Here is a 13,028-nt window from a genome sequence, read left to right as displayed (position 1 = left end):
CAAACAATCCTCCGAACCTATTACGATGGAACTTTCAGGATTTGTTGTATGTATTTCCGGGAAGATTTCTGTAGAAAAAAAACGGGAACGGAAACGGTAACGCAATAATTTCAAATGTGTTCGCTGCCTGCGTTTTTCCGACAAATGGGAACGAGAACGGGAAGGGTAAGGGGAACAGGAACGGGAATTGCAGCGATATTGTGGCATTGCAACGCATGCCGGGTTTAGCTAGTATATTATAAATAAAATCTTAGAATTGCACGTATTTTTATGTGCTGTGGCCAAAACCGACTGTTTCCTATGTCACATACTTTTTTCTTCTTATTTTTTTTATTAAATTGAAATTCATACGCACACTATGAATGTACATACTTTTCATTTATATCTATTTCATTACCAGTAATTCAATAAATTGGGTTACATATTTATTTTTAGGGATTTTTTTTAATTTCTTAATTTTTTATGTTTTGAAATCGCTATTATTTTTATTAATAACAATTTAATACATTGGCAAGCAAATTTGATCTCGCTAAAATCGCTTTAGTTGGAGTCTAATCATTAGAGGTAGGATAGTCACAGTGCTATCCATTGTTCGGCAAACCTTTAATGCATTTACAACCTTTGAACAATACACGGCCCCCTCAGGCTCCGGTGACTACTGATCATAAAGTCGGATTCGATAAATTTTGAAGCAGTTTTTAAAAGACAAAAATAATCATTTAATTTTCCAACATACTGGGAAACCAAAAATAAAATCACTATTATATACCACACATGCATATATTATGTATAATATGTATGTACATATGCTTCAGTGGTCTGTTCCAGGTTTATTATTTTGAATCTGCGTTTTTAAAACCAACAGCGGGAGTGTTTCTTGAGCATTTTCGGTTTATAGTCGTCTCTTTTTAGATTTGGTATAAAGCTACAGACTAAAAATACATATTCATAATGTCACTTCCTAATAAAATGTAGACACATTTCCATTTTTACATACCTCTTCTTAGCTTGCTACAACTGAGAAATTGTACTGAAATTGAAAATTTCTATTACCATTTTTTATTTACATACATACATATACATGTATGCACCTACATGAACAAATGAAACAACAATTAGTATTTGTTTTTGATTTTTCATCTCTTTCATATCCTTGTTGTGAAATAAAATAAAAAGGATATGCAATTTTAATTTCGAGAATTTGCCCCCTGAAGTCTATGTATAGATCGCCGAGGGGTCTATGAACCATAGGTTAAGAATCTCTGGACTTGATCCATTTCGGAAAAACACACCAATGTATGCACACATGTATGAGCGAATGACTCAGTATCTTACTACTTGGTAGATCATGTAAGATTATTATTTTTTACTCATTGTATGGGTGTATATCATGAAATATCACAATATTTTGTTCCGAAAACCAATTCAATAATTGCATTTTAATTATTGTTTAGTATTCTTTGAATTCCAAACATTGCTACTGATGCTATTAACATGTAACGGAATCCATATTTTACGACGTACATATAAATTCTCTTGTTTCCAAATTTATTACAAGTTATTATCAAATGCGGTGTATTATCTGCTTATGCGTCCTGTTATCTGGGTCCATTTTTGTTACTTTTAAGTTTTTACACATATGTACATACATATACCAAGACAGACTTTGGTGCTTTTTTGCTTAACTTCTTAATATTTAATATTCGGTTATGATACTGTATTTTAATTGACTGAAAAATATTCATATGTACATATGTAGAAAATTTTTTTTTTTGAAAAACTAACCATGTGTATTTTTAATAATAAAATATGCAAAAATCTATGTTAATGCAATGTATTATAATCGTTTTCGTAATTCATATTCATTACAAAATTTCTGAAAAAGTCACATTTCCCAACATAATATCAGTGTATTCGTGATACATTGACCATTTTAAATCGTTTGAATTGTCAACACTATTATCGAAATTATACAGTATTTGTAGTTTATATTTGATAACATTATTTCCTCTGCATTTTTTTTTCGTGTCTGCCGATAAATTAGATAGTGACCGTTTGCTTTAATGCACAATAAATTTTTATCAACTCATTCATTCACAACCTCATCTATCATATAATTATTTCATCATTTTGTTTTACATACCAATTTGACATATTTTAACATTTTGTTTTTATCTTTACAGAATAAAATTATGCAAATTAGCTGTCAATCGTCTATATAAACGATAAACACATTAAACATTGACTGGGATTGCATTTAATATTTTTAATTATATTTAGTCAAAATGCTTTACATATTTCATGTAGATACAGGCACCATGATGACATTCGATATCAATTTAGCATTAGAAAGGTATGTTATTGACATTTGACTTGCATTTGTGTATAATGTTTATATTTATAGTACTTGTTAATAAAATCTTGCTTTTTTTTATAGCGTGGTGTCCTTAAAATCTATGATCGAAAAGGTGTGTAAGATTCCCGCCAATAAGCAAGTACTACTTGTGAGTGGCGGTGAAGTGTTACGGCCGGATGCAAGGGTGTGTTCGTATAGTGCTGGTACAGACACAAATCCTATTTATATGTTTAGTAAAACGATAATAGAGTCTGATGATCCCCCAAAGTCACAGTGTGATTATGGTTCAGGTAAAACATTCAACACAATTACCGTTGAAATGCATAGTCTTGTTCTCTTTACTTATGTGTATCAATCTTTAAATTTCAGACGTCGATCTCAAAGAACAGGTAGATAAATGTTTATTAATGGCACCAAGTTATAATACTGTTCTTGTATGTGTACAACTCGCACAACAATTTTGGGATGCTGCTCGTGAACACACGCATGCTTGTGAGAAACTAGTCCACGATCAACATTTGCAACAACAGGTACGCTTTATTTATAGATTGCTCTGGTTTAATGCTTTCAGAATATGAATTACACGGTGAATTTGTATATTTCAGGGCTGGGCAGCTGTTGTAGCAAATATGGAAGATGTTACCTCTGATTTCCACGACAGAGCTGAAGATTTTGAAGAAAAGTTTAAAGAGCAGATTAGCAAAAAAAACGAATACATTGGGTTTCTCTCTCAGTAATTACTCTTTACCCACACTCCTTATCATTGTATTATTCATTGTATTTTGTACTAATGTATGATTTTCTTTCGTTTTTTAGATTCAATGATGATTTAGAAATTTTATCGAGTATTCCAATACTTCCTGCCCTGAGATTAAATGCAGCGTCAAATCCGTTCACGGCTTTTGATGAACTTCATGGAGATAGCGAATCATACGATGATGATAATCCATCGATAAAAGAGGGAGATGAAGAAGAACGAAGTTGTGACAGTAATTTACCAGAGCAAAAAGGTAACAAAAAGAAAACGAAACTTGTTTTAAAAACATTGAATTTATGTGAAATTATGAATGTATGATTTTTGCTTCCAGCTTTCGATGGATCATCGAGTTCAAAAGGAGCTGGTGGTAGTACAACTTCGGAAGGTGATGAAGGCGTAGAACTTTCAAAAGATGGGAAAAAGACAAGAAAGCCTGGGCAAGGCCTTGTTAGAACTAGATCGAGGCAAAACAATAAAGAAGCTTTGACTTTACTGCACTGGATTACGGTCAAAGAAAATCAAGATTCACTTAAACACATTGCAGAATACTGCCAAAATGCTATGGATCTGGTACTTATCATTGCTTCTAACAAAATATGTACTTGTATATTTAATTACTTATATTTGATTCTCATTTGTTTGTAATATTTTAATAGTTCGACAGTAGCGTTATGTCTTCTCTTCGGACGGATGTAGCCGAGGCTTTAGAAAGTGCTAAGCGGGATAATATGAAACGCATAAAAGGATTAGAAGAACGACTTAGTGGTTTAGAACAGCTTATGTGCGAAGCTCGTCGTATAGAACAAGACCAAAAAGACTTAGCATACGCCTTTCAGGTGTGTATAAAAAATTGTCATTATTGTATTTGTGTTTGTTGTTTTTATTAATTTAATTCAATTTTGCAAATAGAATAAACAGAGTGCAACCAGCTTAACAGATATTGATGTTTTGCGAGTGTTGTGCGAATCACATAGGAAACAATTACAAAATATGTTAAGAAATCATCAACGACTTTATGACATGCGACGTCGGTGCGCAAGAGCCAAAGAAGAACTCGCTATTAATCTGTATCATAGGCTTCAGTATGTTATCTGTCATTAGATGTGCATAATATGTGAAAAAATTGATTCGATGTTGATTCATTACTATTATTTTAGGTGGATTGTGTATGTAGAAAATCGTATGTTTGAAATTGATAGCAAATTAATGTTCTACCATCGTTCATTGGCAAGATTAAAACGGCACTTGGCTGTCGTTGGACAATTGCATAGAGCTCCTCAACTTTTCTGCACAGCCGTACATGAAATCGTCAGACGAAGAACATTTTCGAAAGCTTTTCTTGCGGTGGGTAACATAAATATCTTCCTTTGTATTGTCGATGAGACATGTTGAATATATTCTGATGGCTATTTTGCTTTTCCAGTGGGCTTCAGACTTAGCATGTCATCTTTTAACTATTCACAATGAGGAAGTGATGCGAAGAAGAAGCTTCGACTCCTTATTTTCGGGACATTTTCTCGGTGGCTTGTTCCCCGGCACTGAAGATATGCCTCCGGCTTTTGCCACTCAAGCACCAAGAGGATTTGACGCTGAGTTGCCACGTTTGACACAAAGTGATATTGAAACCCTAACAGCACGTTTACCTCATCTTACACCTGAAATTCCTCCCTATGATATGACTTCTGTAATACAGTTCTTCCAATTGAGGTATTTTGGTATTTAAATTTTATCAAATTTAATTATGAATTTATGAATTTTAGTATATTTGAATAAAATGATTAATTTTAGCATATTTGTTTATAGGAATAATTCAAACGTCCATTTTATAAAATAAATGTGAATTTAAAAACAATTTTGTACATTAAAAAAAGTTTCTGTATATTACAAGAAAAATTTTGTGCATTTCTAATACAGATTGCATTAAAAAGTTTGCTTTGATCATTGAAAAAAATATTTACAACTTAAAAAGTGAATTAAATGTGCATTAAAATGACAGTTAATCTGTAGTGAGATTATAATTTCACTAATGAGAAACAAAAGTAAACACTTTTGATAATTGACAGTTGTCAATAGCGGAAGACGGCAATGTTGCCACTTTTTGTATCTATTCTAATGCTAAAATCTATGTTTTCGAATGATCGTTTCATATTTTTTAATGGCCACTTTATAGTACCATAATATATTATTCGATGGACAATACGAAATTGTTTATTGCATTTTTTTTAAGATTTCACTAAGAATTTTTGAATGTACAGTTAAATCGTACCATTTGTTTGTTTATACAGGCCAACAACGCAAATCAAAAATGCAGAGAAGGAAATTCAAAAAGAAAAAAGGCCAACCGTATTAAAAGAAGCCGTTGGGTTAGATCGGTAAATTTTATTTCAATACCATACTTTAATTAATTAATTTGTTAATCATTGATTTAGATATTAATAGTTTTTCTCAACGTAGCTATAAATTAAAAAGATAAAAATATTAAATCATTCATTATTTCAAAAAATGCTTTTACAGATTTAGACTGAATGCTTTTACATTACATGTTCAATTGTTGTTGTTGTTTTTTTTTTCATACATGATATTCATTTCTACAATCTTATTCAATCTTTCACTGATTTCGTTTTCATTCATTTAATATTGGTTTCAAATTTTAATTCATATATAATAAAATTTTGCATTTTAGCGGTTTTGAATCCGAGACTGACACGGAAGAGTTTGAAAAGGTGGGACAGAGTCCGATTGAACGGGGCGGTGGGGCAGCTCAGCTCCCCGCCGCCCCCGTCAGGACTGATGCAACAACGCTCACTGAGGTGCGATCTCACACACGTCAAGCCCCAATCAAACCTCCACGTGCCCGACCGCCCACACCCTTACCGCTAGCACCGATACCAGAGGCAGCCTCCCCACATCCCGATTGTGGTTGTCTCTTGTCTCCGTCCTTGTCGTCCCCAGCCGCTTCGTCCCCGCGGCCCCCTTCTCCCTCCTCTCCCACTGCTGCTCCAGGCCACCGAGCAGATTTTGAACCTGCTGAATTTTATATAGAGGAGTCCCCACCAGTGAGCCTTGAGTGGGGTTGCTCAGCCTCGCCGCTGGATTCTCAGACACTCGTTTCTCTGCTGCAGGTAGCCACCGCCGCCCTGCTCGTCCCCACTATCGCTGCACTTTGCAATAGTTCATGCTTGTTACCAGTACAAAATTATCTATATAAATGTATCGTATCCGTAGGCTCTATTGGTTTTACTCCACTATTGTATATCATGTACATTTCACTCATACTCTTTCGTTGTTTTATTTTTATGATTTCAAAGAAAATTCAGTAAGATTTTATTTCATCGGTTATTCAAAATATTGAGGCAAATTTTAGAACAACACTTACATATGACACTATAACAGTAACGTATCAATTTTAAATGGTTGCAACTGTTTCGCACTGTATATTTAAATGTTATTATTTATACTGCAAATTTTTAAAATGATTCCTACAATATGAAATATTATTCGTTGCTTCGTACATTGCGCTTCAAATTGTAGACTTTTGATGCATGTTTTGGCAAAAATATTATTGATAAATTTCATATGGTTTCATTTAATTCGAAATTATTTTATTATTACGATGTAATAAATTGTTTTTCTATTTCAAGTGTACTGCTCTAACATACCATGAACAAAGTATTTCTGAATCGTCGATTGGAAGGAATTTAGGTTTATTGGAGATGTTGATGGTCTATATCTATGTTTAAAAAAAACCGCTTTGTAGCTTTGTGGTAAATTTGGAAATGTACTGTGATCTGCTTTATACGTCTATATGTTAATATAATTTGGCAATTTATTTAAAAAAAAAGCCTAATTAAACTTCGTTTTAGTTTTGGATGCTTAAAAATGGTAGTTACTTTTTTCAATTTTTGTTTGGTGGCCCCTTTCATCCTTTGATATTTTCCCCATTCCTCCAAATTTTCCAAGTATTTTTTATATTTTCTAATATTACAATAAGAAATTTAATACTAAGCATTTGCAATTTTATGAAATTTTTATTAGACTCATAAGTATGATTAATATAAAGTATAATTAATATGTGATACATTAATTTTAAAAATATATTGTTTATGACAATTATTATAGTCATTTCATCAAATTATAGTATATTATTTTTATTTTATGTAAAAAGAAATAAAAATAATCTCACATTTAATAATACTGTATGTAAAATGCAGTTATATTGCTTATAAGACTTTTTTTTTGCTAAATTTGCGTTGGCATGTTGTGCCTATGCGCTGCACACTGAGCCATGGCGGTGGCTTTCGATATATGAGTGCATACGAATCTAAATATTATTACTGAAAATTCTGCAATCTTGCTTTGATGATTGAATTTGGCATTGTCAATCTTAACATTAAGTGTACTGAGTATTTAGTATTAAATCACAAATCGTTAATGTATTGCTTGTTACATTTACAGGAAAATCTGGGATCAAAGAGGAGTGAAACTGAAAATCTTAAGGATTTGTTGTCGTCTGTCGTGATGAAATACACCGAAACTATTGACACATTGAAATCTGATATGCAAGCTCTGAAAGGTGACGTTTCTAACCACCAAGAGAGTTTAAAAGATGACTGCATTAAGATGGCATCGGTGTGTGAAAAGCAAATAGCTGAAAACGCTTTGAGAGAGCGAGAAACCTTGCAGCGGCTAACAGTGGATCATGAATTGGAGATGAACGACATAAAATTAATAGTAAATCGTAAAGATGAGGAAATTTTACATCTGAAAGCAGAGCTTCTATTCAAGCAAGAAGAATACAACAAATTATTAAGCGAAAAGAATTCAGAAATAGATAATTTGAAATCAAAGATTCAGGAATTCGAAAAATTAAGTTCAGATCATGCTAGAATCATGGAAGAAGCTGAAGTTGCTAAGCAGAAAGCCATTAAAGAGCTGCAAGAAAAAATGGCTATAGAGTATAAAGCGGAAATGGAAACTCTTCGTTCTCGATTTAGATTAGTCGCTTTAACAAGTATGGATCGATCTCCCTCTGAATCTAGTTTAGAAAAAATAGAAAGAACAGACATGATTGAAATATCAAATCATAAAGCAATCCTATTACAAACTAAAGCAGATTTTGAACAAGAAAAGGAGGAACTGTTAAAAGAGGCATTAGAAAACCATGACAATGAATGGAAATCTAAGTTGTTTGCAGAAATGGAAAAATTGAAACAAAAATACGAATCTGAGAAGCAAGCAAATTTGAAAGATGCCATCAAACGGATAATCGAAGAGAAGGATAGGCAGTTAGACTATGCTCGCGACAGAGAGGGTACATTGTTGAGGGAATGCATGCGGTACAAAGAGACCATCCAACAACTCACAGATCCAGAAACTAGCGACTATCATGCGTATGTGTAATATTTGTTTACCTCTTTAGTTAATATTATCTTTGCTATTTATCAGTAAGAGTAATATTTATTTTATATTTATATTTTGTATGTTTTAGTTATGGACGTATACAACTGGATGCTTCAACGAGCACCGATCTCAAGATCTGCAAAAAAATGATTAAAAGTCATACTCCTCTCGGATTAATTCCTCATACTTTGACTATGTCATCTTGTGATGTTGGCGATGTTGTTTTTGTTCTTTGGGATGGTGTTCACTGTAATTATACCCTGCTTCAGGTAACACATTATGATTCTATTAATGAAGATTGTTATTGAATAATGAAAATGTATTTACTAATTATTGCCCATTGTTTATAGGAATCGCCTACTCTTTATCTATTGCATAGTGATTGTTTGTCTGCACTTGATTTGCGACTAAATGTTAGGGATGAATCTGAAAGAAGATTGTATGCAGTTGGTCGTGTAGAGAATAAAGAATACTGTCATGCTGTTAAGGTAACATTATATCTGTATTAGGTTGATATGTAATTGATTATTTCCAGTATTAAAATTTTTATTTTATTTTTCAGAGTGGTAATAAATACCAAGTAGCAGTGAGTCAACGATTCTACAGAGTAAAAGTAGGACCTTTAAAATCCACTGAGAGTGTTTTGAAGGATAGAAATTACTGCTGTGATAATTCATCACTATCTAAAGATTTAGGTAAATGTCTATAATTTGATAATTTAATTGAATAGTTGTGAATACTATTAAAATGCTTTTTATTATTCATAATGGTTGCCGTCTTCAATTTAAAATACAGCTTATTTACTATGTGAAGGTCCCCATGTCTTATTTTTTCGAAAACTCATTTTTTAAACGTCAGCAACTGCTTCTATTCGTTGACGTTCGAAATAGTACTTTGACTTATCGAAGTATTGATCTTATCATTAATCATTTTGTTTTGTTTGATTGTTCTTTATGAGGACATAAAGAGATTTCTGTTTTTTCTCTTTCCAAATCCTCGTTTGCTTGGATATGTCTATGTCTGTGGTAATTTTCCACAATCAGTATATACTTGACTTACTAATAGACTTGATTTTAAATGAATGAACTATATTTTGTGGAAAATTATTACACTGAGCAACAACAAAATATTACCGGAGCGGATTACTTATCAATCTTTACTAAGTTTGACCCACTGAATTCGACAATTTAGTAAAGATTGATTAGTCTTTGCTCCAGTGAATACAAAATGTGTTTTTTTTTATTGCTCAGTGTTATTTAAAGTCATTGTTTAATAAATGCGATGTTTTATTATTTCAGAATCTAGTCAGAGTAAATCTGTGATCCGTATGTCAATGTCAGAAATAGGAGGCAGCTATGACAACACATCAAGAAGTCGCCGAGATAACCCTATGACCAAAAGTGTTTTACCATTAAGCAACACCACCCTAGCGGCTTCGCAAACTGAAAGATTGTCCGGTTTTTCGCAGCTGACCGATAATCCAATAATTGAAGACGATAGCAAATTAAGTAATCAAATGAAGAGTGAAACTTTATCAAAATCGTCTTACGGAGCCACAGTGGAGTCAGCCAAGATCGTTAACGAGGCTGGTGATACCACCGATAAGCAGAAATACGATACCACTTCCGCTTCGATTGAAAAAAAAGAGGATAAAAAAGAAGTATTTGATGCTGTCAAAGTGAGTGATGTTCGTACGGAAACAATACTGGGTTTATCTGTTACAACCGCTGAGAGCGTGCCTTATGAATGTTCCAATAATGAGTGTTTAAATGATGCTTTATCGAGTGAACTTGTTTCTGAAATCGCAGAAGAAGCTGCCCCGTGATATATTTAAATAACAAAAAAAATTATATATATATACAAAATATTTTAAAAGATTCTAAAATATGCTGGATTAAGTTTTTTTATTATCTGTTATTCGATTTTCCAAAAAGCACTCATTACCAATCAAATGCTTAAATCGATGACAAGATGAATTATATATAAGATCAATATGTATGTATATTATCATATATTATATATGATGTGATACTTTTTCGATATTGAAGTATCAGTTATAAATTCATTAACAAGTTATTATTTTTTAATTGAAAAGCACCTTGCAGGTTTTAATTTTTTTTTGTTTTGAAAATAGTTAAAATTTAAATGTCTTTACTTTTATGTCATGACTATTTTCTTATATTGATGTTTATGATTTTATAATGAGCGTGCAAACAACGTATTATGTGTATGTAAACTCGGTGGTATGTATTGGTAGAATGTGGTAAAATGTATATACATATGTAGTTGCAACAAATACATATTGCATTTGTTAAATTTACTTCACTTTGGAGAAGCTTTTCTGTTGTACGATGTATAAGTTATGTGTATTTTTTTTTTTTTTTTTTCGACATTATTTCAACATTGCAACTGTTTGTTAGATAGATTTAAAATGTGAATTCAAAAAACTCCTATTCGAATACAATTAATTATTAATAATGAAATTTTCTATAATAAACATTAATTTTCCCTTTGTCCAAAAATTTATACGCACTGTTTTTATTTCTCCTCTTATTAGAATTCACATACAAGTTAAGATTTTCAATAATATTGCAATTATTAAGTAAACTAAGCTTTAAATTTTGATATCTGATTGTATCATATGTACGAAAATATTGCCTTCACGCATTAACGATCAGTAAAAACATGAATGCAACTACGTGCGTAGTTTTTAATATAAACCATTTTATATAATAGTTAAAATTAAAACTACAGCTTCAATTAATTGAAATTCAGTGTCCAGATTTGCACAATATTTACATTTCACTCGTTTTATATGCAAATTTGGTATAAAATAAGCCAGTGATTCCAATAATTTTATGCAACGTTGACACGTCAGTCTGTGGATGTTGTCCAATGCTGTACCAGATCGCTCATCGTTCAAATATCGGTGAGCTGTCTGTTTCAAAACGGCTTCTTATCGTTTTGAATGTTGATTCGTGCAACTGTGCAAACTGATTTGTATGTGATTATTTTAATTTGTCGGCATAGTCATTGCCTTTACTTTTACTATGTGTTGTAAATGTAGTATTTTTATTTGTCTCTACATGTCAGCACAATGTGATAAAATTAATTTAAGTAAAAAAAATAAAATTATGTTTTGTCATCTGTAAACATTCAATGGTAGATCGAGAAGTGGTCGAATCGTAAAATATAGGTTATTGCACCTTATATTATATAATAATCAATGAAGGCTATTTTTATTGAAATATATCTGCGTCTGGTTGAAGTTGATGTTCGTAGATGCAAAATAATAATTTGCGTATTGCTTGATAAAAAAAATGTGCCTAGATATATAAACTTCTATTAAAAATAAAATGCAAAATAAATGTGAGTAATTAATTATGCTATATTTTGTGTTTTGAAAATATAATATGTACCCAGTGATTATCTTTTTATTAGTCTTGATATTCATCGATTGTTTTTGTTCGCCTTCGAATTATTCATATATAATATTATATATTACTGTACTGTGTAATTGAATCTATAGTTTTTACTATACCCATACTGTCTGTCCATTTTAAAAAAATAAATTATTTATTCGAATTGATATTTTGTAAATGACGAAAATTGTGTCGTATATATAAAGACAGATATGAGTAGTATTCGGTGTTGAATCTGTGCAGTTGCTGTGGAATATATAGACTTATTTCCAAAATTAATCGTTCTCTCACATTGTACAAATAATATAACCGTTTTATCATATGTGATAATCCTATTTGAATAATAAAATTTTGATAGAAAATTTATTTACATTTTTTTATTAGCTTATTAACGTTTCAATTCTACTAAAGAACAACTCCGCTCTCCTCATATTTTCCAATTTCATTCATTCTTACACCAACTTTTCAAGCAAAAGTTAACCCTTTGAGTGCTGACGTTTTTTCTGTTGAAAGCCCGTTTCATTTCCAATAGAAAGCTGGTATAAAAGTTGTAGCTTTTCCAAACAAACCAAGATAACTACCGCCGAGGATTTCGAGTTTTGTAAAAGTGTGTTTAGACTCATTAATATTCCTTGCAATAATATAAAATAAGCAAAATAAGTCTATTAATGAATGTATTTTTCCAAAACTAGTTCCATCTTCTTCATTGTTGTTAAAATGTAATACTCACAATCTAAATGCCAAGCCACAAACTAAAATACTCAGCAGTTAGGGATATCCATCGGGTAATTCTGCTATGGTTATAAATAAAGAGCGGACCAACTTCGTGCCGTTCATTATTCATTGTTCATCGCGCTTTGTTCATTTTTATGATGAACCTTTTTTTATGCTCTGTAGCTTTGTAGTTTGCCCTGTTTCCTGGAAAAAGCACGCTTCCGCTCCTACCTCTAGTTATAAATTCAGAAATTCCGGTGTAAACGAGACTTTATAAACGTTGGTCAGCATTCAAAGGCTTAAACGCTTTCATACAAAGAAAAAAAAAACAAAAGTTTATTCAGTAATATTTATTTACATATTCACAAAATTAAACCTA

General features: G+C 31.8%; 2 protein-coding genes across 2 annotated transcripts in view; both read left to right on the top strand.

Moving 5' to 3' along the window:
- The window catches only part of Atg17 (autophagy-related 17), a 34,309-nt gene extending 21,351 nt beyond the window's left edge, over positions 1-12,958 (top strand). Inside the window, exons 4-20 of the mRNA XM_077444591.1 lie at positions 2,184-2,353; positions 2,438-2,646; positions 2,726-2,886; positions 2,962-3,089; positions 3,173-3,366; positions 3,445-3,683; positions 3,770-3,949; positions 4,023-4,195; positions 4,271-4,457; positions 4,537-4,820; positions 5,399-5,485; positions 5,797-5,923; positions 7,569-8,503; positions 8,602-8,782; positions 8,864-9,001; positions 9,076-9,208; positions 9,812-12,958. Coding sequence (XP_077300717.1) covers positions 2,286-2,353; positions 2,438-2,646; positions 2,726-2,886; positions 2,962-3,089; positions 3,173-3,366; positions 3,445-3,683; positions 3,770-3,949; positions 4,023-4,195; positions 4,271-4,457; positions 4,537-4,820; positions 5,399-5,485; positions 5,797-5,923; positions 7,569-8,503; positions 8,602-8,782; positions 8,864-9,001; positions 9,076-9,208; positions 9,812-10,338 — 3,951 coding nt within the window. The 5' untranslated portion in view covers positions 2,184-2,285 and the 3' untranslated portion in view covers positions 10,339-12,958. The remainder of the gene's footprint in view (positions 1-2,183; positions 2,354-2,437; positions 2,647-2,725; positions 2,887-2,961; positions 3,090-3,172; positions 3,367-3,444; positions 3,684-3,769; positions 3,950-4,022; positions 4,196-4,270; positions 4,458-4,536; positions 4,821-5,398; positions 5,486-5,796; positions 5,924-7,568; positions 8,504-8,601; positions 8,783-8,863; positions 9,002-9,075; positions 9,209-9,811) is intronic.
- LOC143921341 (uncharacterized) overlaps positions 1-13,028 on the top strand; it is a 658,293-nt gene that overhangs the window by 578,687 nt on the left and 66,578 nt on the right. The window lies entirely within an intron of this gene.

This window comes from Arctopsyche grandis, chromosome 13 (assembly GCF_051622035.1).
Source record: "Arctopsyche grandis isolate Sample6627 chromosome 13, ASM5162203v2, whole genome shotgun sequence".
Lineage (NCBI taxonomy): Eukaryota > Metazoa > Arthropoda > Insecta > Trichoptera > Hydropsychidae > Arctopsyche > Arctopsyche grandis.
The sequence above is the reverse complement of the archived record's forward strand: the minus strand, read 5'-3'. Positions and strand labels throughout refer to the sequence as shown.